Below are 26,767 nucleotides of genomic sequence, written 5' to 3'. Positions count from 1 at the left end.
CTTTTCCCATCTTCAAGCCACTTTGTCCCTGGCGCCTCTTGCCAAATTTCTGGAGCTCTCCTCTGGGTGATGCTCACCCTGCCTCCCTGGCTGCAATGGGCCAGGTAGAGCTTGCTGGCTGCTCTGAATGACTCAGGCAGTGAGGCATACCAAAAAGCTTTCTGAGCAGAAGCCAGCCCTGTGTCCTCTCCGTCCCTCTTTGTGTTTTTCAGAGTTGATTTCCTCCTTGTTGCTGGAGAGCCTCAGGAAGGAGAGAGGGAAAGTGAATGTGCTTGGGGTTTTGGGGGGGGGGGGGGGGGGGGAATAATGAAATAAAAGACACACTGCAATGGTAAATGGGCCAAGAAAAATATTTAATCCAAACAATGAACATTGTCATTTCCTCCCACAGTCTGCATTCCCAGTCAACTTCCCTGGGCAAGCAGAGGGAGCCAAGAATGGCCGGGCTCTCTGCCTCACCAGCATGAGTGTGTGTGTGCAAGGAAAGGGATGTGTCCTGGGGACACTGTGCTATAGCATCGCTTTGACTAGCTCCTGCCATGTCTGTGGCTGAAGGGACTGACACCAGCCCCAGTTTTCTGTAGGGAAACAGTGATTTGGAACAATGTTGGAGGTACGTGGACAGGGATGGGAAGGGGAATTTCCAGGCACCCAATCTGGGGTGGTGGATGCATAGGGGCTTTAAGTGAACCAGACTTCTAACAAGGCTTTGGGTACTCTTCCAGTCTTCCCAGGGACCTCCCAGAGCTTTCTGAAATACCTTGGCTAGTGGCTGAGCTGGAAAGGAAGAAAAGGCATCCGGCAGGGAGAAGCTGCCTATCCCTGTCCGAGGGCTGCTGCAGCCTCTCTGTGCTTTCCTTTACCCATGCACCTATGCCTGCTCCCCTCTGCCACATGCAATGGCTTGCCTCTGGGATGTGGCTTGTCTTGCGTGTCTTAGACCCCTGAAACTGCAGTGGTCTCCAACTGTGGGACAACTCCGGGTTCAGTCCCACGGTCAGTGAGCCCCAGATTGGGCTGACATCCCTCTACCACCAAATGGTCCGAGGTTTCCAGCTGTGCGTAAGAGCCTGGCACTGCTACTTCTTCATTTCTGACACTGAGCACACACTGATGCCTCTGGGGACTTGCTCTTGAAAACCTTGCAAGGCTCCTGGTAGACCACGTGCACAGTGAAGGGAGACATTTCCCCAGCAGATGCTTATTGCCCAGCCCTGTTCCCATCTTTGCTGTCATGCCATCTCCCTTCTGTCTTCTCCAACTGATCATTCAACCACTAATGGCTCATCCATCACAAGAGTGGAATTAACAGCAGTGAAGCTGATGCACAAGGGTGTGCATCTCACAGTAGCAGCAGCTTTCCCAGGGCTGGTCCTCACAAGTCTCCCTGCCAAAATGATGGCTCCTCTGTTCTTCTGGAGCTGCTTTGAAAGCAACAGCCAAGGATGAAGACAACTGTACCTCCTTAGCTGCAGGGTTGCTTGTGGTCATCTCAGCCTGCAAAGGGTTCAAGGTCAACGCTGATGCCCAAAGGGAAGGATGAAAGAACAGCAAAATCTGTGCTGACTTAGAAGCACCATAAAAGCAAACTGTACCCTCCTTGGATGGTATCAGCAAAATAGCTAGGCTCAGGACCTGCACAGCCTCTTGAAGGCTGGGGGGAAACATTTTGCTTATTAAAGCTGGACTTCATCTCCTGAAACTGGGATCTGGGCTTTCTGTAGCTATGGACAGACAGAAACCACAAGCACTTTCCATCCCAGCAGTAGTGCAGTAGAGTCTTACAGCTCTTCAGTTACACAACTGGCCAGGTGCACACTGGTTTTTCTTTATTCCACCTTCCTCCAAAGCATCTGGAATGCCAAAAGCAAGGTACTGGGCCTTCAGGTCTGCTCAACCAGGGCAAAACCCTCATTCCTGGGACATGGTGTTCACCAAATGCCTGTGACACAGCACTAAAATATGTATGATACTGATGGAATCTGTGGTTTATTCTTCATGCTTCATCTTTCCCTCATTCTGTTGCACCCTTTGACGCTCTTTCACAGTGAATCAACCTATGTACAGGGTGGCTTTGAAGAAGAGCATCTGGACCCTGCCTGCCTCGCTGATGGCACTGGGGGCTTCCTGCTGCGCATACGGCAGCCCTGGGGAGGGAACCAGCCAGCTTGGCCCCAGCCCCAGGGACTCTGCAGGGACAGTGGAAAAACACTGTGCGCAGATGCTGTTCCCTACATGACATCTCCCATCAGCCTCAAGAGAAACCTCACCACCAAGCTCTCTGAGATGCTTCTGCCTGGGATGCAGCAGGATATAACTAGTCATCTCTCATATCCCTCCTTTGCTTGAAATATTTTTCCCTCTTTTTTTCTTCAAGTTTTTCTCTTTTCACTCGTGCCTATTCCCAGCTTTGAGAGCCTGTGTTTTTTTAGCCTATTTAAATTGCCAAGCTCTTGATTCCTGGTTGCTATTTTTATGCCGGCAGCGCAGGGCTCAGGCCCGGCAGCGCCAGATGCTGCACCTCCACGTGCTAACACACGCCCCGCTGAAGCTCCTGTCTGAATAAACAAGGAAGATGAATGGCGCGAGTGGGGAGATTCGCTGACACAGCCCAGCTCCCTGGCTGCCTCAGTGGCATGCCGCCTAGCTGAGCAGCTCCCTATCACTTAACACAGTGTGGAGCAGTTGCAGCAGTCACCTGATTCATTTCTTCCCAGTTTATACAAGCCATTTCAACCAGCCCTTTTCTCCCCTGCACCGGAGGATGCATATTTTGGAGACAGAATCCCAGCTGGCGATTTCCCTTAATCACATCCGTTGCCTTCACATGGCACGGTTGGACATTGGTGTTTTCTTTTTTCCTGCCAACATCTTAAAACATTGGGTGTTTCTGCGAGTCACCAACAGGGGAAAACCTCCCTTCTCCCACCACTGGCATTGCTTTCTCTAGAGCCACACAGCTCAAGCACAGGCTGAAGAGCGTCTGCATGGGATTTCCTCTTTGCGTTGCCCATGTCCTCCCTTGCCATGACTCTTGCAAGAACAACAAGAGTGCTGCAAGTGCAAAGGCACCTGTGCCCTCAGGGGTGACCCACTGGCACCTTACTTTGCTCTTGCTGGTTGCTAAGATGAAGCCAGGTGGAGATTCTTGACAAAGCGAAGCAGCGGGACTCACTGTGTTCTGCAGGCACCGGGTGAGGAGCAGGGACAGCAGTTCCCGAACCCTGTGCCTAGCTTTCTTGAGCCTTGAGTCCAATTAGTCATTTTTTATTTTCCCTTCATATGTTTTTCCAATGTAATTTGGAGCATGAGTTGTTAAGTTTCCCCAACAAGTGTTGCCATAGGAGCCTGTATTTGTTTAGGGTGGGGTATGGGCTCTGGCGGGTTGAGAGGAGGGGGCAATTAGCCCTAATAGGTGTAGAGAGAAACTGAGAGCCTCTCCTTCCCCATTCTGTCCCTGTCTCTCCTCCCCACCTTGTACACAAGATCTGGAAATTGTTTCAGACCTGTGCAGCCGGGATGGGCAAACCTCCCCGTAATTGTATGGAAACTACCGAAGCGGCGGGTGTTGTTTTGCCAGTGAGTCATGACATATGGAGCAAAGCTCAAGGAAAAACTCTACCATGTGGAAGGCTGCAAAAGCAACTCACACCCAGAAGAGCTGTTTCCTGCCAGCAACCGTGGCTGGACCCTGCCTGCATCCCTGCCCCGGACAGCCTCAGCATCCCTGCCCCGGACAGCCTCAGCATCCCTGCCCCGTCCTTCCGGTGCTCCAAGCTGCTTCATGGCTTAGAGACCTTCTTTGATCACTATCATTTAAGATGCACTGATGCTTTTCAATGGAAGAGAAGTGTTAACCCTATTGCCTTGGTGAAATTGTACCCTGGTCTCCGTTGGACATGGTTTGTGACAGCAATAATAGGAGCCAAATCCCTTCTTATTTTTGAGTGAGCTACCTAACATGGCTGTGCCTCAATTTCTCAGCTGTAGGAATATGCACTCTTTCTTCTTCTCTCATGAGACCTTCCAGGCAAATGCAATCTCTCTGTGGCTTCCTGGATTTGGCCCAGGGGCTGTGGTACTGATAGTACAGACAGACTCAGTGGTTTGCCATAATCCCTGCTGCTAATTCCTAAAGTGTCATTAGGCTGCATTGAGCTAATTTCTGTTCCTTGTGAGTCACAGTGACAAAAAGCCACATCAGTTCCCTGGGTTTGGCATGGGTTTTTTCCTGTGAGTTATTGGCATTATCTGCAGTCCCACATGTTGGCTTTGGTGCAGTGGATGCAGGGCTATCACTGCACGGTGACATTTTTCAGCTGGCTGTCATTTGGTTTAGGGGTGCTACAGCCAAGTATCCGTCAAAGGCTGGGTCTGCATATTTTCTGAAGCCTAATTGTCATCTGGGGCTACCAGATTCAGTGAAATGGGTCAGCTGCTTTCATGAGGAAAAGGGTGGCCAGGTTTCCACCAAGAGCCCTTTCTGATGACAGCAGTCATCTTGGAGGTTGGCCATGATTGCTGGGCCAGTAGCTACCATCACAGAGCCTGAAGCAGGAGAAACATTTCATTACTAATCACTCAGTTAATGAATGGCCTCTCCATTCTGCTAGCACATTTGGTTGTTGCTTGGCAGTGGTAATGTGTATCTGTGATAAACCTCGGCTGCGGATCGTTCCTGACAGTTCATTGCAAGTGCTTCACATGCACGTTGTTTGGTTGCACCAGTTGTACAGCATTGTTTCTCAGCCCTAGTTGGCTGCTTCTCAGCCCCAGTTGCTTGTTTCTCTTTTCTGATGACTCATGTAACTAAACAACAATAAAATGGATTTCTGAATGGCTGCTTGTGCCATTTAATATTTCTGAACAGAAAGCTATTCCTCTGCAATAGCTTTCTGTTTCCATTTAGAGCTGAAAGTAAATGGATGTGATGGAGCATTCATCTGAGCTGCTCCAAGGCAAGCTGGGCTCTGCAAACCCTAGGTGTTGAGAGAGACCGGACAGTAACCCACAGGAGAGCAGCTAAAGGCACTGGGCTGTTCCATGCAAAGAGGACCCACCATTATTCTGGCAATGCAGAATCCCCCACAGCTCAACCATATAATTTCCTTACAGAGAGTGAGATTTGGGCCACAAAGAAGAGAAATGAGGAGAAAGATGGCCAAGACTTAAGCTGGAAGGTGGCCACATTACCAATATTTCTGGTTATCAGTAGGTAATGCCCTCTCTACTCAGTCTAGAGTTGGATTATGCCTGTAGGGAGCTTAGAGCTTAATAAAGATCCCTTCTGTTTGTCTGGCCACCAAATAAGTAGCCTTGTTAGTCCAACATGACAAGCGGGGCTTGACAGGACTAGAGTCTCCAGTGGAAAATCTAGAGGAATTTGGGGACATGTTCCTAGAGGTCAGAACCAGAGCAAGAGCATTCTGGAAGAGGCAGGGTCCTTGCAACCAGCGCCTGCCTATGCTTGGCTTAGCTTGAGTGCAAGTACTTCTGTGAGACTTCTGAACTTGTTTAACCTTTCTTGTACTCCACGGGAGATAAAGCACTTGCGTCCCTGAGACTGATCCTCTAGCAAGGTGTTCTATCGATCCCCGTAACAGCCTTTCCGTACTTAGCGGTCCAAGCCAGGTCACCAAGCTCAACTTCAGAACAAAGCTCTTCGGGAGGAAGCGTATTGGAGAGAAGAGTTAGTCAGGTTCTTACAGAGACTTGCCCTGCTGCGAACATACAGAGATCTGGATTATGGTGGAGGCACAGTGAGAGTGGTGTGGGAAGGTGGATAACCAGATGAGGTAGTGAACTGACTTCTAGTTAGGCGGCAATGGACTCTGTGAAGAAGCACTGAGATGGGAATGGGGACTTGCGGTATTCAGGTTGTGGCCCTCTCTGATGTGGGTTTTCTTTCTCACTTTCTGACACAGTTCCCTGATCCTTGAGCTACAGCTACTGCCCTCTGAGCACCCACTACTCCATACACATCAGTTAGGATATCAGTCTTCTGGCGTCCTTTGGCTTTGAAGAGGAGATTGTGTGTGGTGGAACTGGGCCTTGGCACTTATCAGAGGTGCACCAGTGGCCTTGCTGGCCTGAGACCTGGGGTCCCTACTTTTTGGGGTAACCTTCTGCTTTTGAACAACCCTTTAAGCAAAGACTCATTTCTCTGCCTTAGCCTTTCCAAGCAGACGGCTGGTGCGACACCATCAACAACCGGGCATACTGCCAGTATGATGGGGGTGACTGCTGCTCCTCCACACTGTCCTCCAGGAAGGTAAGTGAGCATCTTCTGTGGTGCTGGCCAGGATTTAGGATTAAGTGGTGACTGCTAGCTATGCTCTTTGGCTTTGCTGGCCTTGGAACCAAGCCTGCAATGCAGTTCTCCCACAAATGGAGAATAAACCCATGGTTTTAAACCAAAGCCAGCTGAAGCTGATAGACATCGTCCCACTGATTAGCAGTGGGGTTTGGCCTCAGGCCAGTGGGACTGAAAGCTCAGCTCATCTCCCACTGAGGTTCACAGGATTTCCTCTCATTTTGGGAAACAAGACCCAATGAAATTACTTCCATAGGAGGCAGTGCTAGCCATGGTGAGACAGAAGTCACCTTGTCATATGATTTAGGGGATTTTTGGGATGGTCCATTGCTATCCACTATGGACCGTCTTTCTCTCCCAATTCTCCCGGGAAAGGAAGGAGGGAGGAATAGCATAGAGGGAGCAACTTGGCTTTGTGGTTGCACAAATCCTTCTTTGTCTACCATCACAACCTCCCCTCCCACCAACTTGCTATCCAGCACTCACAGCCCATCCTTCCTAAGCATGTCCAACAGCAAAAAACAAGTCGTATGGCATGAGATAATTTCTCACTGCAAAAATATGTGAATTTGGATCTTCTCAATCTTTGTTGTGGAGCTTGAATCATTTTTCCTTTCATCACGCATACACACAGAAAAGTTAAAATAAAATCCTGGGAAGATCCAGTTGAGATAGGAGAGAAAAGGCTCTACACCCATGTGATGAGTGAACCCCTTCAGCAACACCATGACATCTCAGAGCAAGGCATGGCTCTCAGGAGGTCTGAGACATGAGCATCTCTGGCCAAAATAAAGGGCAGGTTCACAGTGAAAGGTGAGGGGATTCATTCCCATAGTTCTAAGATACCCAGCTCCAGCCCACATCCCCTGCAAGTCCCAGATCTCCTGTGGAACAAGCCTACAGCACACCTCTGATAAGGTAGACGCAGGAATATGGGGTTTAAACACCAAAAAACCACTTCAGCCTCTTGCTGGTCTAGGCTGTGAAAAACCAAATGTGGTTCGACAGTAGCAAACCTCCTGGCTCTGAGCCTGGTGTGTATAAAACCTTTGGAGGAAACTGTTTTCTCAGCTCCCATGGCCCATGACTGGGCAACTGTCAACCAGGAGCCAGATGCTTTGCTGGCTCCCTCCCACCTTACTGCGCTGTCACCAGATAAGGTGACATGAGATTGCTTGGCTACATAGAGTTGTTGTAGAGAAAGCAATGTGCAGTGAGCCCCTCTACCTGCATGGGATGTCTCAAAGCAGCACAGCTTGTGAGCAGCCCTAGACAGACCCACCGCCTGCCCTACTAAAGGCTGTTCCAGCTCACACAGCCTCCGGCCTGCCTGAATTTTCTTAATCCATAATGAACAAGAACTGTATGCATCTACCCTGGCTCCTCCATTGTGTCATGTGGAGGTCAGTCTTTGCAGCTGGCAGATGGGTTGAGTTCCTTCAAGAGCTACAGAAGATAATGCTATGCTCTACCTTCATGCTTTGCTGAGCTTGGAAGAGCCAAGAGTAGCTTGAAGGACAGACCCATGGGCTCAGACATGGACAAGGGTTTTTTCTAACAGGGAGAAAAGTGAAACTGAAATCTAGAGGTGCCTTACCACTGCCAGCCTTAATCCAAATGTCTCACACCCACCATGGGAGACTTCCCCCCAGGGCTTGACTATGGGGGGACACACGACTCAAGCCGACCCTTGGTTGCAAGATTTGAAATACAAGCTAACAAAGAGGAAAATGGTAAAACTCAGCTGGGGACAGCTCGTATCCAAGCCCCTTTCTTAGTGAGCATGGAGCCTGGCAGTCTCCACAATGCCAACAACATCAGGGCACAGCCCAGGGTGTCTGTCTATCCTTATTGGAGATGGTGGAGAGGGCTTCAAGGGCACAGGGGTGCCAGGAGCCAGGGATCTTGAAGCAAAGGCTCACATCTCGCTTTGATCTCCCCAGGTGATCCCGTTTGCTGCTGACTGTGACCAGGATGAGTGCACATGCCGCGACCCGGCAGCCGAGGAGAACCAGTAGCAGCACCATGAAGAGCCTCTCTCGGTCAGGCGAGCACCGGAGGAGCGAAGGGTCCCTGGTGGGGTGTGATGGGGCAGGAGGTGTGAGCAAGAGCTGGGCAGCGGGACGGCAACTGCGCACGGAGGGAACGGGTCAAGGCCACTGAGCAGCCAGCAGGCTGCGGCAACAGAGGGCAAACGTGTGGCGGTTCCCTACCCATCACAGGGCCTGGTGCACGCTGAGGGGCTCAGCCAGGGATCCAGCACCGCCTCAGCCATGCACTGGGCTTGGCTTCATACAAAGAGCCCAGGCGCTGCCACGGATGTTTGTCCTGGTCTGGTGTCTGGGTGTCTGTCTTTGCTCTGGATTTTGTCACTATTCACCCCTTCTGCTGTACAGGCTTCTTTTAGCAAGGTCAAGGTAGTTGTGATCTCTCTGCAAATATTTAAACTTAATTATATATATATACATATATATAATATATATAAAAATATATATTATATTTTCTTTGCTCTTGATGAAGCTGAGAAAGGATATCCTTTGTCACACACCCATGCTGCTGTGAAGTACAAATCATTGGGAAAAGCGGAGGTCAGGGTGGGAGGAGTAGGGAATTTCCCTTTCCTTGCTAAGAGGGAGCTGTAAGGAGGACAGAGATAGAAGCCAAACACCCAGGCCACACCAAGAAAGAACTCCTCAGGCAGTTAGCATGGAGGCTGTGATCTCAAGGTGCTCTCAGCATCTTGCAGGCACGAAGCTTTGCCCTTGGGATTTGCCTGGCTCCAGCTGGGGTTAACGCTAATGTTTCTGTGCTGCAAAGAGGCAGAGGAAAGGGGCAGAAAGAGGAGAGCACAGAAGGGAGCACACAGCAGGAACACGGGCCCCTGTGTGCAGCTGCAAGCTGGCCCAGGAGTCCCGAAGTTGCCCCTGTGTCCCTTCACGGGCTGTGCCGGTGGCTGGAGGCTCCGAGCCAGGGTTTGCAAAGCCGGAGAGTGGAGAGAGGGTGACACGGTGTGGAGAGACCGGGGATTGCCAAGGCATCCTTCGGGTCCGCTAGCTCCCCCGACCCTTTTTTTCTGGCATCTCCTAAAACTATGTTTTGTCGGAGGACAAAAGTAGGGGCAGAGGTGCCTGGACATCCACCACCATCCAGGCAGGAGGTGCCTTGTCCTTCTCCAGTCCTTTTCCTGACTGCATGTGTCCCCATCGCACCACGGCAGGTCACCTCCCGCTGCCCTGGTCTAGGCAGCGATGTGGTGGGGGAAAGACATGATGGGCCCCATCTCCTCTGGCAGCAGGGACACACTGACATTTTCTGTTCCCAACACACACAAGTGAAACACCGGAGGTTCTCACCCCGATGCAGTTTGGCAGAGGGCTGCACTTTTTTAACCGACACACACTTTTCAGTGAAAAAACCCCAACAAACCCAACAAAAACCCTCAAACAACCCAAGGAAAGTAAAAAATTAATCCCTTTGAGACTCTTCTATCTCCACTGTCCCCAGGAGGTGCAGCAAAGGCTGCCCACCCTGCTCCAACAGCGCAGGGAAGGGGGTACCCAGGGGTCCCGGCACAGTAGGAGCAGGGGTATGGCAGCCTGCAGCAGCTGGGGAGAGTGGGGATGTGGGATGAGGGTGACACACAGAAGAGGAATTTCAAGTCCCAGCATCCTGCCATGCCAAACCCTTTCCTGCCTGGTGTCAGTGTTAGCCGCATGCTTATGTGTTTAGATGCCAAAATTTTATCTGTTTGGCTACCAAGTGGGTACAGGGAAGGAACCATGCCCCATGGACAGGGGAACCTGGGCAAGGCCGGAGGTGCTGGCTTGGCTGATAGACATTTGTGCTTCTCATGAATGGATAGCTTCTACGTACTGAAATATTGTTCTTCTATAGCGACACTGAGCGTTTTTTGTCCCCTTTAGGGTTTTATTCACAATGGAGGCTGCTGCTATTTTTTTTTTTTTGTATTTGATAATTATTTTTTATAAAAATCTATGAAAAATAAATAATCTTCTCATCCTCCACCTCCTTTGCCTCTTTGCTTCACCTGAAGGGGGGCCAGGCTCGGGGAGGGAGGTGGTTCAGCTGCTCCCAGCACTCTTGGTCCCACATGCCCTCCTCTGCTTAAGGAACCCATCTCCTGTTGCGTCAGTGCACTGCCAGCACAAAACGTGATGGGGACGGGGGCAAACTGATGCCATAGTACCAGCCAAACCCATGGACATCTCGAAACCCCACAAACATCCCATGTCACCAAAGCAGGTGACATCCACAGGGCCCTCCTGGGTTAGGACTTTGCTTCAAAGATGCCCACAGCTGGCTTGCTCTGCGCACTCAGCCAAGTCAGTGTTTCTGGTGCTCTGGGGATTTGTAGCATTGGATGAAGCAGCCTGACCCATGGAGCCTGCTGTAGCCACAGCTCTGCGTATCCCTGGCCATACCTGAGCATCACGTCTGGACCAGAGGCACCTGAAGCATCTGAGCCAGGTTTGAAAGTCTCACCACTCCCAACACTGGAAGGCTATCATGGCAGTGCCGTGAGGAGGGACAGCATGAGGCTGGGATTTGGCATCTCACCCTAGAAGCCTTTCCATGTTGCAGTTCCCAGTGGCCCCAGCTGGCCGGGTCTCCTATGGTGGCAGCCTTGGAGCCACAGAGTTACAATGGTCTGTAGTGGCCACAGCTGGTGGCTCTACCTGCAATAGGACCAGGTTGCCCTGTGGTAACTTCCTCAGGCCCACGGGGTGGTTTACTGAGAAGAAATAGTGCTGTTTATAGACTCTGGGGAAAGGGGATTACAGGGTTTTAATTATTCCCACTGTTCAGGTGTTTTGGTATCCATGCTATGGGGTTTGGGGTTTCTTTTCTTTTCCTTTTTTAAGACTGAGCAAACAGACTGTTTCAACTGAGCGAATAAGGTGGCCCTGAAAAAAAAAAGTCATGCTGATCTCCAAGAGCAAGCAAACACAAAGCCAAATCTGTGCTAGGAGCTATTTCTCTTTCCTTCTCCATGCACCTTGCTTCAAGTGGTGGCAAAGGTGAGTCACAGGTGAGCAAGTGCAGAGATTGAAAGGGGCTGAAAAACACAGGCACTTGCAGCAGGTCAGGGGCTGCTGGACCCTAGGGAGCAATGCTAAGGCTATGGAAAGCTATGAAATCCAAACGTTCTTCCTGCAGGGCTGATGTGAGCACATCAAGGGCCCCAGAGAGAAGCAATGGGCTGAGGAAATGGAAGGAAAAGCCTCTAAAACAGGGTGCACAGTGCTGCATGGGCAGGCAGAAAGCTTCTGAGGACAAGTAGCTGCCCCTGCAGACCTCAAGGTGGCTGGGCACATTACACAGCCTGCTTCCCTCACCACAGCCAGAGTGCCCTTCCCATTACCAGCAATTGGAGCCATGTGCGCACAGCCCTGATTGCAACAAGCTGAAGTGCTTTGCTTTTGTGTTGCTGCTGGAAACAAGAGGGATCCTGGCAAGCCCTTGATCCTTCTAGCTGCCTGTGCTGGAGCTGCTAGGGATTCCAGCCACAGGGGCATGCAGGCAGGGCTGCAGGCAGGGCTGCCTCCAGTGCTGGCCCTTGCATCATGTCCAGAAGGTGGGGTTCTGGAATGGATATGCCCACAATCAAAGGGTGTATTCCTATGGGGGACGGTCAACTCCTTGTTATCTTTCATTTGCATTGTCCTGTCTTTAAACCCCGCTCCCTCTTCTGTCAGCCATCTCTGGTGGCTATGTGCCTTACTTTGCTTCGCACTGGCCTTGCCTTCACTCCTGGTCTTCGCACAGACTCTCTCATTGGTCCCAGGAGGAACATCTTCTCCTGGTGACATTGGATGTCCTTTCTGGTGCAAAGCTCCCCAAAAACCATGCACTTGCACCAGGGCCAGTTTTGCTCCCATGAAGGACAGCTCACTGGGGGACTCCACAGCCCCGAGCAACAAGGACCCCCACTGCACATCTTGCATTTAAAACAAAAAGAGCATCTGTCTGTGGCAGTAGCCAAGTGAAGAATTGTTTCCCTATTCCATCCTCTCCCTTCTGCCAAACACCCAGCCTCAAGGCAAGAGAAGCCAACTCCTGTGTCCCCAAGACAATGAGCATATGTGGTTGAGTAGAGTGTCTCTTTCAGCAGCAGAAACTGGATGCGAAAAGCTTTGACAGTTGTTATGATGGAGGAGTCATTAAGAAACAGGGCAGCCACCAAGACTGCGGGGACACAGCGCCTTGTGTGTGGGCTCCAGCAGTGCCATGTTGTTCATGCATGTGTTGAAATGCAGTGACCCCTTCTGGTACCGGCTTTCTGAGAATGAATAGGGACTGCTGTTCAACATCAACGCTTCCAACACACACAGACTGCCAAACCCTTCCTGAAAAGCTGGCATTGTGCTGGTGATGCACCCTCACAGTCCACCCTTTTTGGGGTGAGTTTCTTCAAACCCCCATTGCTTGCAAGCAGATGACCCCTGAGGAGATTTTGCTCTGATGAAGGTGCAATGACCCAGCCATGCTGAGACCTTCTTACACATGACCTTCCTTCTGGGGACAGTCAACTCCTTATTGTCTTTGATTTCCCTTGTCCTGTCTTTAAACCCTGCTTCTTTTACACAGCAGCTCAGGCTTGCAACCGCATGCCTTTCTGCCACGCATCCCCTCTTTTTCTCCTCCTCCTTCTCCTCCTTCTCATCCTTATGTCTCATTCCGCAGCCATGGGTTATTGTGCAATGAGCTGGTGGCAGCCACAGCATTTAACTGCATGGAAAATAGCAGAAGGAAAGTATTGGATGTATTTTTATCTTATTTTCCTGCAATTTAACAGTGGGAAGAGAAAGAAAAAAAAATTGTTCCATGAGATTTAATGAAGTCTGGTTTCCTATGGATTTGTGTTCATAGTCCCTAAATTCCCCCTCTTCCGTGTCCTCCCAGGCATCCTGTCTGCCTGCCCACAGTAATCCCTGGCCCTCCCCAGGTCTCATACACATCTGCCAGGGTGCGTGGCAGTACGCATTGAGCTTGGCCAAGGGACCAGCCTCTTCAAGTCCTGATGGCCTAAGCATTATACACAACACTGCACTGTAAGCTACTTTTAAGGCATCCTTTGCAGCTCTCACATCATTCAGGCACTGATTTTCACATCATTTGTGGAATATTAGTATTTGTAATACTGCTGGTCCTCTCAGAAGTATGCCAGATGGACCAGAAAGCTCTCAAGGGGTGGCTGATCCCCAGAGAGCACCATCCCATCCACCTTATATACTGAAAAAAACAGGCTAAAAGGAGCATTTTTGGACTCTGCGTCCAAATTCCGAGTATCTGTGGAGGTTTGCAAAGCAAAGACTGAGAGCCCCTTGCCACGGATGTGTAAATGTAGCCTTTCCCCCAAAACCAGAGGTGCCTGCAGGTATCTGGACCTTCCTGTGCCCAGCAAGAGCAAGTAGGCAAGGCGAGGTGCGGGACATAGCGCCGGCTGTGTGTACTGAATGGTTCGGGAATAGGCTAACCCAGTGGGCAGACAGGCTAATGCCAAACTTGTGTGAAAATGCACCCAAGTTCAAAGGCTGGGAGTGTTTCATCCACTACCAAAAGATGACATCAACTGGACCAAAACTATAAACAAACACTCCAGTTTGCCAGAGCCATGGATAACTAACAGCTCCGTTTAATAGTCGGGTAAATTATCATCTGGAGTTTTACATAGTGTTACAATGGGGTTTTTTCATTGCTGTTGTTTAAAACCTTTTTTTCTTTATTTTTTTTTTTTTTTTTAAGTGATCTGGAAGAATTTTGTATTTCTTGCCACATGGCTATGTCACCCTAAAGCACCCTACTTTCAATCTATAGTAGTAAAACATCACATTAGAGTTTTAATAGAACATCAAGGAACATGAATTGTAGCCAACTTTGTAAAGAAAAGGACCAAACCATCTTTATATGTTAAATAACTCCACGACAAGTAAAAGGTAGTAATGCTATCACAGGGGTACGGGTGCAGCAAAGAAAGGATAACAACCCAGAGGTTCATCTCAGGTGAATGATCACCCATTAATTCAGAAATAAAACAAGAAGAGAGAGCAGGGGGGCCAGGGAGGTTGCAGAAATGGATGCAAAACAGTGTCTTCTCCAGCTTCTGAGTCTCCCAGGACTCGTGGGGAGAACCAGGAGTGCAGGAGAGAAAATACTGTACAGACCAAACAGTAGAACCCTGCAGCAGACATGGATGGTGTCAGCTCTGCAAGGAAGGGCACGCCGTGGGGTTTGCCCATGGCTGCTTTGGGTTAGCAAGCCCCATACAACACATCTCACCAAAGCCAGGTCTGCTGCCATGGTGCAACTCCCTTCTTGGGTCTGGGCTCCCATGGCAGGCTGCTGGCATTTGTCTGAGATGGGCTCCTGTGTTAGTTGGGGGATTCTGGCAAGAAAATCCAAGTTTGGGCAAAATTCTGACTTGCAAAGCCTTCGCAAACCCTTCGCAAAGCCTTCACAAAGCCAGGGCCACTGTGAAGATGGCCCCTCAAATGTGCCACACCAGCAGGACCTGGCAGCACAGCGGGTGCAGGAGAGCTGCAGTGTCAACCAGGTGGAGCACAGCCCCACACACAGACTGCATGTTACATCATGGGATGAGGATGTCAGGCTCTGTCCAACTGTGCAGGGATGCTGCCAAAGGACCTTGGGTGGGTGGCTTTCTCCTTGTCCTCCAAGGTGGTCCATCTCCCAGCCATGGGGACGCTGGGGCAGAGGGAGTCCAGCCCAGCCAGCTGATGCTACAGCAGAGTTTTGGTTGACCACACAAGGACTTTGAAATGTGAGTGCAGAAGTGGAACAGAAATATCTGAATAGCCCCAGTGCAAATCTTGGGGCTGGACAAAAGGGTGACTTAGGCAGGTGTGAATGTGTGGGGTGTCCAGGGTTTTTCTGGCAGCACTGCGGCAAGTGGCTGGCAGGCTGCACTGCTCCCATCCCTGCTGCTGCACCTAGTGAGCAATAAAAGAGAAGAGTCTACTACCCAAAGGAAAACAGTCTGCATTTCATATAAAGGCCATGTAAGCGGTATTACTTGGCAAGCAATCAACTTGAGTCTGGGCCAGAGCAGCCTTCATCCAAGCACCCCTCTGAGGCATTCAGCAGAGGTGCCCTTTGCCCGTCTCTGGTCAGCTGCCCAGCTGGAAGTTAAAAGTTGTCACAGCATCTGCTGGGAGAAGCAAAAAGATAAACCAAAGTGTCTTGGAGACTGAAAGGTGAAGGAGCAATGGCTCGGTACAGATCACATCTGCACATATACCTGTGCATGGAGATGGCATTGGTCTTGCTCTGAGCCCTAAGCCCTTGGCAGCATCAGGCACATCCAAATATAAGGAGAAACACATGAAAAGAAGCCAAAAGGACCCGGTAGACTTCATTGCAAAGAGCAGGCATTTGCCTGATGACCCCTGCTAGACACATTCATTACAGAAACGACACGCTCAGGTAACACTGACTGCTGGTGCCTGCTCCCAGCAGCTCCCCCGTCCAGGCTAGCTGTCCCTGGAGGAGAGGTCTGCCCATGGAAGAGAAGAGAAAAGCACTGCGTGGTCCTGCAGGAAGATACTGAACTGCTGTTGAGCAATTACTGTGATGCAGCGCTGCTGGCTGTGACCAGCTGTGGACCACAGCTGCTTCCCTCTCAGCACCATGCAAATGTTCAAGCCATGTCCTTAGCAGGTAGAAAGAGGAATGAGGCAGAAAGTCACAAGAGACAGGCTGAAGTCTTCTCCTGCCAGGACTGAAAAAATGAAAAGGAAATTTCTCTCTGAAAAGGCATCATAAAAATCCCTCTATAGGGCTCCTGGCTTGTCCAGATCAAAGGCGCACGGCTGGCAAGTGCAGAGATGCCTCCTCTGCAAACCAGGCTGGAAGCTGAAGCTAAAAGGAAGCTGGTTGCTGCCTCTAACACCATCAGTGGTAAAAGGGTTTCAGAGAACATTTTGCCCTGATCCAAGCCCAGTGTCCCAGGACAACCCCAGTTCTCTGGTTTGAAAAGAGTCACTGGTGAGAGCTGCAGATGTGAGCCTGAATGCAGGCAAACAACACCCCCAGGAGCTTGCCTGCCATGCTATGTCACTGAGCCATCTCTGGGACCAGGACCTACAGGATCATCCTGCACCACTGTGGTGGGGTACGCTACACCTCACTCCCCTCGCCATGCAGAGCTTTGGCTATGCCACAGTTACAGGGCAGCTGGTGCAGAAGGCAGCTCCATCTGTGCCATCTGACTTCTGATCTCTTGGCTGGGGCTCTCCTGAGCAGTAGTTTGGCATTGCTTCAAAGTCTTTATTGTAGTGGGTAAAAAAAAACAGGAAGGTATTTTTAAAGTGACTTCCCAGGAAAGTGGTCCCGCAAGAAGAAAGCTCACAATGTCCAGCTGACCACTGGCCCTGAGGACAAGATGCTTCTGCTCTGGAGGACTCTGCATCTTGGAGCAGACGTAGGCTTTAACCATGACAGAAGAGCCTTGAGGAGAACGGCTCACCAATGCTCCTCTCTCTTCACCCCAGCTGGTGACACCACACCAGCCCTGCCCTGCAATGGCAGCATCACTCAGCTGGGCCTCATACAGACCTCATGCTTTACAACTGCAAGAAAACCCTCAAACATCCCAGTCATCCTGGCCATACAGTGGCTGTTTTGCTCAGCTATAACCATTAGCATTTCAACTTGACTTGTATGCCCTGTTTCCATTTTCCCAACCCTGCATCCCTTGCTCTCCCATCCTGCCTGTGTCACTGTGTTTCTCCTGTGACGGATGTCCCCCACCCTTGGGAATGATCTCCACAGTCAGCGCAGGGATGGGGTGGGAGAAGAAGGCTGCGCACTCCCAGCCTCCCCTCTCCATTTATGCTGAGGAACCTCTTGGCAAAATGAATAAAACAAAATCAAGAAAACTGGGTCCCACAAGACTTCTAACTAGAAAGGCTTTCGGCCAAGTTGAAGAAGAAAGTAATACTGAGTCAGTCCTGCACAGAGCAGTTGGTTTCACTCCCTGGTCCAAATTTTTGCCTCCAGAAACATCAGTGACACCATCCCCCCATGGGTCCATGTATAAAACCCTCACAAATGCTCGTGGGAAGGCCGGTGTGAGAGTGGGAGCCTGCAACCCTCAGTAGTCCTTGTCACCATAGTCATTGTAAAGGACACTCATTGTTTGCTCCTCGCATGTCTTCTTGAGGTCCCGGCTGAGCTCTGACCAGTCAAGCCCATAGGGCTTGATCTCACTGTAGCGGCAGGCGAGGTACTTGAGGGATGAGCGCTGGAGACTGATCTTGGGCTCTTGCAGGAGGCCATTGCACCAGCTGCTGAGGTCCCCCAGCTGTGAGAGGATGAGGCCAGCCTTCCTGCAGTGAGGATGGGCAAGGGGAGATGCCATGGGGGACAGACAGCGAGGGGCAGCAGGGGTGATGGAGACACCACGGGGGAATGGTGGGAAGGGCAGGAGGAGCATATGAGGAGAGAAAACCAAAGACCATTAAGTACACTGCCAGAGCTCCTGGAGGGAGAAGACACAACGCAAGAGTCAGGCAGCATAGACAGCAGCTGAGTGGAGCCTGATACTGTCCAAGGAGGACAGCATGGCTGGGGGGACACACTAGCCCTGTGGCACCACTGCAAGCCTAAATGCACATTAGAACAGCCCCTGCTATGGTCAGAGATGCCCATGCCAACATTGTGGTGCTGGACCTGCAGCACTGGTCTTGGAACTCACACTTCCCTGGTCTGTCCCTCCTTCTTCCATCCTGTATCATCCCCATAACAAGGCTGGGTTTACTGAGGGGCAGTCGCAGGTATACCTGGGAAACCCCCAACACTCCTTGGGATGGACATCAATGACCCAAATGGCATCACCAGTCACTGCTGCAGTTACTGGACCCCAGGGTGGGAAAGTGGGAGCCAATAGCACTGCAGACGTGTGGAGAAATGCTAAAAGGTGTCAGGCATGACATGTGTAGCCAGCCCAGGGCAGTGTCATCATGTGCGTCCTCTCCACGAAGTGATGTTTGGGAAGTGTGCTGGTCACTCATGGCTTACTGTAGGACAGTGACATGGCAGGAAGGGCAGAGAAAAGGCAGGTATGCTGGGAGCATTGTTCCCTGTCAAAATACCATGCCTGGTTTGTGGGGGTCATTATGGGAGGCTGAAAGTGAGATAAGAACTATCATCCTCATAAGATGCAGTATCACAAGATGTAAGTACAATGACTGACACTCCTGGTAGATGACTTGTAATATTTAATAACAGTTTAGAAAATGTGTCCCACAGGACAGCATGCAAACTGGAAGGAACATACTGAGGCATACAACATAGGTCTGATCCAAAAAGCTCTGAGAGAGCAGGGGATGTGGCAGACCTCCCCAGTTCTTTGTGTGTGCATTTTGCATCTTCCAATTGCAGAGAGCAAAACAAGGAGAGACAGGTCATGGCAGTAGCGCTTCATAAAGAGCCATAAAGCAGCCAAGGAAGCCAGAAAAGAAGGTTGTATGACAGAGGGAGAGGAGCTCCAGGAAGAATCCATCTTCAGCAGAAGACTGACATGCAGCACCCCCAGGGCAACACAGCCTCAGTGTGGGCTTGTTCTGATAGCGAGAAAGTGCTAAGTTACCAACCCCTCGTGCTGAATGAGATACTGGAAGGGTGCAAAGGATCCTAGCCAAATATGATCTAAATTGTGTTCTCTCCTTTTCACATTCTTCCTCTTAAAATTGTGCTTTTCATACCTTTATCAAGAAAAATGGTTTATTAAGATAAAACATGTTATGTTCATTTTAAACTTGTCTAACACTTTGGGTGATGTCCAGGGAATCTGGCAAATCTGGAGGCAGTGAATTCAGATCAAGTGCCTTGAAGGTGAGTATCACATGTGCCTGGAAACCCAGACAAAAGTTTAAGTGTCTCAAGAGCTGGAATAAGTTCTTTAGCCAGCTTCAAGGTCAGTTGGTGGGTCAGTACAGACAGAAGATACATCCCCTTGGTAGATTTAACTCAGCATCTGTTCAGCACAGAACAGGCAGTGGAGGCACAGACTGTGGTTAGGGAAACCACATTCTTAAAACACATTGTCACATTCCTGCTTGGATAAGCAGAGGTTGCGTGTGGATCACATGGCTGTGTTGTGGCTGGTTGGACAGCTCAAGGGTACACGTACCAAGCATGGAGGACCATCCACATCCTCTCCAAACCTTCTTCCAGGCCACGTGCACCATGGCAGAGCTACTTGGAGAGGAATTAATTTACCCCAGGCTCAGCCAGAGCCAACCTGACTTTTCCGGAGAGGGAACCCTCAAGACATTCGTTGTGGATATGGCTGCAGCTCAAAGCGGCAAGTCTGAAGCCACCAATATGTTGCCCAGCTCTGCAGCCACATGATAGCCAAAGCTCCAGTACTCACTTCCAGATCACAGAGAGAGGTGAAGGTGCTTAGCACAATGTTGACTCCACAGATAGCCACCCAAGCTGCCCAGGTCTTCCAGCCATGAGAAGGTACGTGGCCTCTCACTTGTCCCGATCTCCGCATATAGACACATAGACAAGGTGCTGGGACTGCTTCTCTTCCTCCAGCATCACATGTACTCTCACAGGAATGTTGAATGTGATCCCACAGATTTTGGCTCAAAGCCCATAGACACCACCAGACTTCACCAGGCTTTGCATCAAATCCCATTTCCACTTATTACTTGCTAGAAAAGGACTCGTCTTTCCCTCCATTTCTTCTTATGCCAAGTCCAGGGCTTTCTGCAGCCCTTCTCGGACTGGGAGAGAGCACTCTCTTTTGTAACCCCAGCAAGTTATCTGCACACACCCTCACTTCCTTCATTCCAGCAGCCAGCGTCTCCAAGAAGGGAGGCGAGTGCACCCCAAACAAGCAGAGCCAGAAGGCAGCATGGCCACGTGGAGGAGGAGGGACATGGTAAAGTCATTCCTGTGGGTCCACATTCAGGATTTCAAAGGAGCATCAGCAACAGTCAAACAAACACTCTGTCTGCTGGCTAAATAATGTCATCTGCAAGTGATTTGTCCTGTCACCACCAGTCTGGATGCTTCGCCCTCGCAGACGATCAAACAGGAGGTCTGCTTTCCAAGATTTGTCATCACCAGAACCCATTGCAGCTGCCTAAATGTCTCTTTCCAAGTAGTGCGAGCTGCAAACACTTCATCAGCAACTTGCGTCATCCCATCCTAAGCACTCCAGAATTTCCAGAGGCTGGAATTAACCCTCTGGCTCATTGATTCACACAGCAAAGCTAACATCTGGGCAATTCAGTGGCATTTTTGGCTCCTCAATGTCAATACACATCTGCCTTGTGATGCTTGAGAAGGCAGATTCCACCTTATGCTCTGTATGGTCCTTGGTCTCCTCACTGAGGCAGTGAGCAGCTATGGTAATGCTCAGCCACAGTGATGGCAGTGGCTGTGTGATGACTCCAATCTGTCACATAAAGAACTTTATGTGCTCCTCATGCGAACCATCACAACAGATGTCAGATGTCCTTTGCAAACCGGGGCTGGATTTCACATCTGGAAATTGAGAAAGAGCAGCATCACCACAGCTGGGCCCAAGACAAAGGTGAGACGAAAGTCCAAGCCTGATGATCCCATTCGGTGTCATTGGAATGAAGCAACCCTAAGCAGGGGAGCTGGTGGGAGCCTCAGCCTTAACAAGACTTCAAGCACAGGGATATCGCTACTGAGCTTTAAGGGTGTGCCTCAAAGAGTTCACATTTCTTAGAACATAAATGGGAAAAGGGGGAAAAGGAGGGATCCCAGCTTTTCCCAAAGGAGTGTAGGATCTCTTAGGAATTTCCCATCAAAGCTGAACTAGGAGATACCCCTAAGACACTAAGTGCGTGAAAGCCACCAGCTATTTGTTGTGTCTTTCTGCCCGAATACCAGAGGGCTGGAGGACAGAGAAGGTAATTTGGAGGATCTCCAGTCCTCTGCTAGAAATCCACAAGTGATCACGTGGAGAAGCAGGGCTGGAAGACAGCTACTGGTGAGACCAGCAAGAGGAGGTGTGGAGCAGGGGGTAAGGTGGAGGCAATACCATTCATAGATAGCAGCTGATGCTGACATATACTTGAAGTAATCCTGATTACTTCAATTAGGATGGGCTCAAGGTTCTGGCTCTTTGGAGGCCAGATGCTGTGAAACACCACTGCAGCCCACACAATCTTGCAGTGAGCTTGTTAAACCAACTGGAAGCATCCACATCACTAGGAAACCATGCAGACAAAAGCAGATGTCAAAGGATAAGGGGAGAAGTGAACATCTGGTTGTCCCCACAAGCCCAGGACATGAGGCAACCCATCCCCAGGCAACTGGAGGGGCTGCAGTGACCTGGAGGAGCCCAGGGAGAGGACATGGCTCTCAGTTAGGCATTAAGGGACATTTTCAGCCAGGAAGAGATCAGGGCCACCTCCTCCAAAACCTGCTGTGGCAGCCCAGCACTGCCCGAGCACAAAAACACTCATGTCCCTGAAATCATCACACACAACTACAGACATGGACTGAAAGGGAGGGAACACATGCAATTCAGACCCAAGGTCAATCTACTACCTGCTTTGGACCACAACTGACAGTGAGTCAATTGCATCAATGCCCAGGGCCCTTCTCTAGAACACTCTAACCAAACTCAGCTGTGCCATATTTTTCCAAGACTTTTTCCATGCATTTTTCCATGTAGCAGCAGCTACTGAGGGAAGAAGAGAATCTCTTCCCCTTCCCACCCTGCATAGCATGAACAAACTAGGAAAAACTCAAGAGACAGTATAGGACTAGTGGGGTGGTCCAGGATGATGGGTTGACAATGGTCTACTGCCTTCCAACTTGCCCTGTGTCTATGGTCCTTCAAGGGAGATGGCTGGACGCCAAATGTATGCACAGCATCCAACAAAACAGGAACACCACTGTGAGATTCTAAGCTCTGTCATCAAATTCATGAGATTTGCCAGACTCACCTTCCCGTAGATGTAGTCACCAACATCTACAAGGGATAAGCCTGTTGGTAGGCAGGCCTCCCTGCCTAGCTAACCCAGCTTCCGAGCCTACCTGGGCCCCAGTTCATCTTCACAGCGCCAGGTGAACTCCCCAAAGCTCTCGTAGTGCTGGTTGTAGTGGTAAAGGACTCTGTGCAGGCTAGGGGAACCCAGGTCCAGCAGAGTGTTGTAGGCTGTTTGCTGCTCTTTACCACTGGTGTAGCCATTGAAGAGGTTGTAAATCTTGTCTGCTATTTCTGCACAGAAGTATAAAGGTATTCAGTAGGCTGAAAGGAATGCCATGAATAAAGCCCACCAGACTAAAGCTCAGCTCTAGAGCTGAGACCAAAGCTAAGGTTTGTCCTCTGAGTTACGGTTAATGTTATATAAAGAAAAAGTCCCAGTGGAGAAGCAACAGAGTAGGTGGCATTCCCCAGACTCAGTCCAGGTTAGGTTCCCACAGTTCAGTCCAATTAAGAAAAGAAACATGTGGTGTCATCAGGCACTGATAGTGAATGAAATACCATTTGTTTCTGGGAAGGTACACAAGTGGGGTTTCTTGAGCACAACCACCACCTACACTACCAGTTGCTTTCGGGGCAGGACAGGCAGGTTGTCTTGGCTATTTTGGTATGTGCTGCATGCCTGCCCCTTCACCCATCCTCCTACCCTTCCAGAAGCACAGAGTGTCTCTGCTTTTGCAGCGAGGAATTGTGCCTTCTGCCACCCTCCACACCAACTCTGAATACCCCATGGCAGCACCTGGGCCACCATGGGTGAAGGAGATGTTACAGCCAGGACACAAGATGTGTGCGGGGAATTGCTGGAAGGGGGAACCCCCTGTTGCTGGTCCCAGGTATCACAGTCCAGCCATTTCCCTCCATCTCACCTTGAGCTTTCACATCATCTACCACAGGGCAGGGGGTCTTGACCGTCACATCACTGGACCTGGAGCGTCTTCCCGTGTTATCGACTCCCCAGAGTGTGAACCTGGCAGAGAAGGAAAAAGGTGAAGCTCTGGACTCCCAAGACCTCATGCAAAGAAAGGAGCATCAGAGCAACAGTGCTGCCATGGGCATGGCACAGGGGAGGCAACTCACATGTAGGTGGTGTCAGGCTCCAGGCAGCGAACGATGAGGGAGATGGTGGAGGACAGCCTGTCAGGCACTTGGGCCGGCATGGCGCAGGGTGACTTGGCACCAGAGATGATATCATCCACAAAGCTCAGCACAGTCTCTAGGGAGAGAGGGGAGGATGTGCTGCAGGTGATGACACACGTGTCCCCAGGGCTGTGGAGAGCTGCTGAGGTCTGTGCCTGCTAACACGCTGCCTGCTGTTGAGGGGGACCAAGGCTCATGCATGAAGTTGGTGCAGAGACGGACCCACTGCTTTTCTAGCAAGGCTCATCACCATGGACATGGAGCTGCCACTTGTGCAGCATGGTGGGCCGGAGATGGGCAGCTTTCTTTTTCACACGATACTGGATATGTCCCCACTTGCAAAGAGGGAGACAGAGGCTCTCCTCCAACATCTCCATCCCACTCTCCCTAGAGAGAACCAGTGGAGTCCCCACTCACCTGTCTCCACCTTGGAGTGATCCATTCTGTCAGTGACTTTCTCTTGACGGAGGAGGTAGTCGACGATTTGCACCCCGATGGGGGGCTCCGAGTGCCCCCATTCCAGCACCACCAGTGTGCTGCTGGGCTCGTGAACAGTGGAGAGCCGGAGGCTGGGGGGCAATGCCAGCTGGTCAGACACTTGGGAAGAAGAGGTGTGCCACCGACCCATGTTCACCCTCACCCATGTCTATCACCACCTTGCTGCTCCTCTGTGCCTTCAAAAGGCAGCAAAACCACCAGGCTGAGGCACAGAGTATGGGAGAGATCCTGAGGACAACCTCACCAACCAGTCCCTGTGGCTGATGTAAAAGGCAGCATGAATGTATTTGCTAGTGCCACTCACTGCTGTGCAGACCACATGCAAATGTACCAGAAATGAGTTGGTTTCTGTAAGACAGTATGTAGGGACTGGTTTTGAATTACTTTTCTTCAATCATTTCAAAGCTATAATCATGGGAGAGAACAACCTCAGGAGAGAAGACTCTCTCATACTCCTAGCTCTAGGCACTCTGGTCCAAAGGGCTCCTTCTCTCGCAATGCTCTACCAGAATGGATCTAAAATCAGTCTTCAGCTGAATTTAGAAAACATACTGCATCTCTGCACCCTCTGCCTGATTTCCAGGTCCCTTATCCATTTGCAAACCTGTTCCATAACACCACCCCAGCCCCACCAACTTCTGTTACCATGCCATTAGCCATCACCTCCTCCTCCCAGACCCATCACAACCAGAGGCCAGGCTGGGCACCTATGGAGACCTACATGGGGTGTGGGAGAGGCGCGCAGGTGGGCAGCCCGTCAGCCCCAAAGGCACTTGAGTCACAGCGGCACCAGTCCTCAATGACGTCCCCACTGCCCGAGCACCACAGCAAGCTCATGGTGGCCTCCTGCAAGAGCTGAGAGAGAGAGGAAGGGGGTAAGCACTGGGCAGGTGAGCTCTCATCCTACCACCCATCAGGTCAGTGTTCATCCGTCCCTCGGTGGGTTCAGCATGGTCTGTCCACGCCGGATAGCGGGGCTGGCCAGTGGGCAATGTCTGCCACAGCTTGACATGATGCCTGCAAGCTGCCTGCAAAGATCACTTCGATGCCTGGAGAAGAGAAGGCTGCATGGAGACCTCATAGCTGCCTTCCAGTATCTGAAGGGGACCTATAAGGATGCTGGGGAGGGACTCTTCATCAGGGACTGTAGTGACAGGACAAGGGGTAACGGGTTAAAACTTAAACAGGGGAAGTTTAGATTGGATATAAGGAGGAAGTTCTTTACTGTGAGGGTGGTGAGGCACTGGAATGGGTTGCCCAGGGAGGTTGTGAGTGCTCCATCCCTGGTAGTGTTCAAGGCCAGGTTGGACGAAGCCTTGGGTGGGATGGTTTAGTGTGAGGTGTCCCTGTCCATGGCAGGGGGGTTGGAACTAGATGATCTTGAGGTCCTTTCCAACCCTAACTATTCTATGATTCTATGATGCTGTCCTGCCATCTCCCCATGCCCACCCCACCACCCCCAGCCAATGGCTCCTCACCCGTTGTGTCTGGTTGTTGGTGACCAGCTCGTAGATGGGGGCTGCTTTGGTGACCTCCAGCAGGATGGGCTCAGCCGGCACATCGGGACTAGAAGTGACATGGCAGAGTGGGCAGGAGGAGGGGCAGCGCCCGCGGCTCTGGCACTCCATCCGCACACCGGCTGCCATGCGCTTGGTGCCTGACTCGGACAGGCTGGCGATGTACTCGGGGAAGGTGAGCACCTTGGGGTCCCGCTCACGCTCCTCCGACTCATCCGAGGGGGAGTTTCCTGGGAAAGGAGGAAAAGAGGGGCACCAGGGTGAGCTCCAAGCCATCAGCGAGGGGATGGAAGGGGGTCAGTGCCCTGTCATCCACCCAGGAGAGCAGCAGTGCTGCCCAGAGACCCTCCTGTATTCTTAAGAGGTCCCCGTTTCCTCTGTAGGGATGAGGTGCTCACTGGTCTTCAGAAGAGGAATCAGGACTGAAAGTCCACTCTGGACTCTACCATCAGGTTCTTTTGCCTCCCCGTGCCTCAGTTTCCCCAGCCTAAGCTCTTTGCCTGCCACTGGGATGAACCACCCTTGCAGCAGGTCCCCACAAGAAGGAGCCTCCTTCATGTGGCTGGAGATTAATGAAGTATCCGCATGGGCACCTTCACCCCATGCTGATGCCCCACCAAAGCCCCTTACCAAACCACGCCACTGCAAAAGCCCTCCTGGCCCCACAGCTGATTTCTTCGCTCAACTCGTGCAATTCACAAGGACTTCCATCAAAGCTAATGTGACAGACCAGAAGATGAGACCAGAGAGGATGAGTGTCAGTCCAGGGTGCACACAATCTATGCCGACTCAGTGCCTTCTTCCCATCTCAAAGATGCACAGCCAGCAGCACCAAAGATCTCAAAATGAGCAGGGAAGACTTGCCAGTGTCTCAAGACACCCAGGAAGCTTCTGAGATGCCTACAAAGCCACCAAGCCCCTCTCCAGCCCCACCATCCCTCCTGCACTCAGTCCCTATGCAGGGGAAGGGATATTGGAAGCAGTTCCCTTTCAGGACATGGCTCTAGCCTGGCTCCTATCTCTTTGCACTGTCATGGGGCATGACAGAGGTAGACAAAGTTGCAGTTGAGCAAGGAAATAGGGTCTCTCCCTAAGGGCTTAGCTTACAAAGCATCATCTTGAAGTGAAAGAAAATGGTGACATGAAGGCAGATATGTCACCCATTGGGACCAGAGACCCCCAGCCTGTGATGAAACTAAAGGCTCATTTACCTTCTGCCCCGTGTGCATGGAAGAGTATCTGCAGGTCCTGCCCTGCTGACCCTGCAACCCAACAGGC

The 26,767-nt window shown here is 50.9% G+C and overlaps 2 protein-coding genes across 22 annotated transcripts in view; one reads left to right on the top strand and one right to left on the bottom strand.

Moving 5' to 3' along the window:
- Positions 1-10,254, top strand: part of PAPPA2 (pappalysin 2) — an 88,093-nt gene extending 77,839 nt beyond the window's left edge. The window contains exons 21-22 of the mRNA XM_065674115.1: positions 6,173-6,271; positions 8,257-10,254. Of these exons, the coding sequence (XP_065530187.1) occupies positions 6,173-6,271; positions 8,257-8,331 (174 nt within the window). The 3' untranslated portion in view covers positions 8,332-10,254. The remainder of the gene's footprint in view (positions 1-6,172; positions 6,272-8,256) is intronic.
- ASTN1 (astrotactin 1) overlaps positions 1-26,767 on the bottom strand; it is a 221,150-nt gene that overhangs the window by 12,354 nt on the left and 182,029 nt on the right. For 15 of the 21 annotated variants that reach the window (XM_065674131.1, XM_065674137.1, XM_065674125.1 and 12 more), the window contains 7 exons: positions 25,451-25,719; positions 24,694-24,827; positions 23,892-24,043; positions 23,415-23,550; positions 23,204-23,304; positions 22,388-22,571; positions 15,114-15,285 (listed from right to left, as the gene is read on the bottom strand). In XM_065674131.1, the coding sequence (XP_065530203.1) occupies positions 15,189-15,285; positions 22,388-22,571; positions 23,204-23,304; positions 23,415-23,550; positions 23,892-24,043; positions 24,694-24,827; positions 25,451-25,719 (1,073 nt within the window). In that variant the 3' untranslated portion in view covers positions 15,114-15,188. Of the gene's footprint in view, positions 1-387; positions 1,498-15,113; positions 15,504-17,447; positions 17,683-18,572; positions 20,858-22,387; positions 22,572-23,203; positions 23,305-23,414; positions 23,551-23,891; positions 24,044-24,693; positions 24,828-25,450; positions 25,720-26,767 lie in introns of those variants that run through there. The other 6 variants (XM_065674122.1, XM_065674118.1, XM_065674120.1 and 3 more) reach the window with 6 other exon arrangements.

The sequence above is a fragment of the Lathamus discolor genome, chromosome 3 (genome assembly GCF_037157495.1).
Source record: "Lathamus discolor isolate bLatDis1 chromosome 3, bLatDis1.hap1, whole genome shotgun sequence".
NCBI lineage: Eukaryota > Metazoa > Chordata > Aves > Psittaciformes > Psittacidae > Lathamus > Lathamus discolor.
Note: the sequence above shows the minus strand (reverse complement) of the source record. Positions and strands in the feature narration are given on the sequence as shown.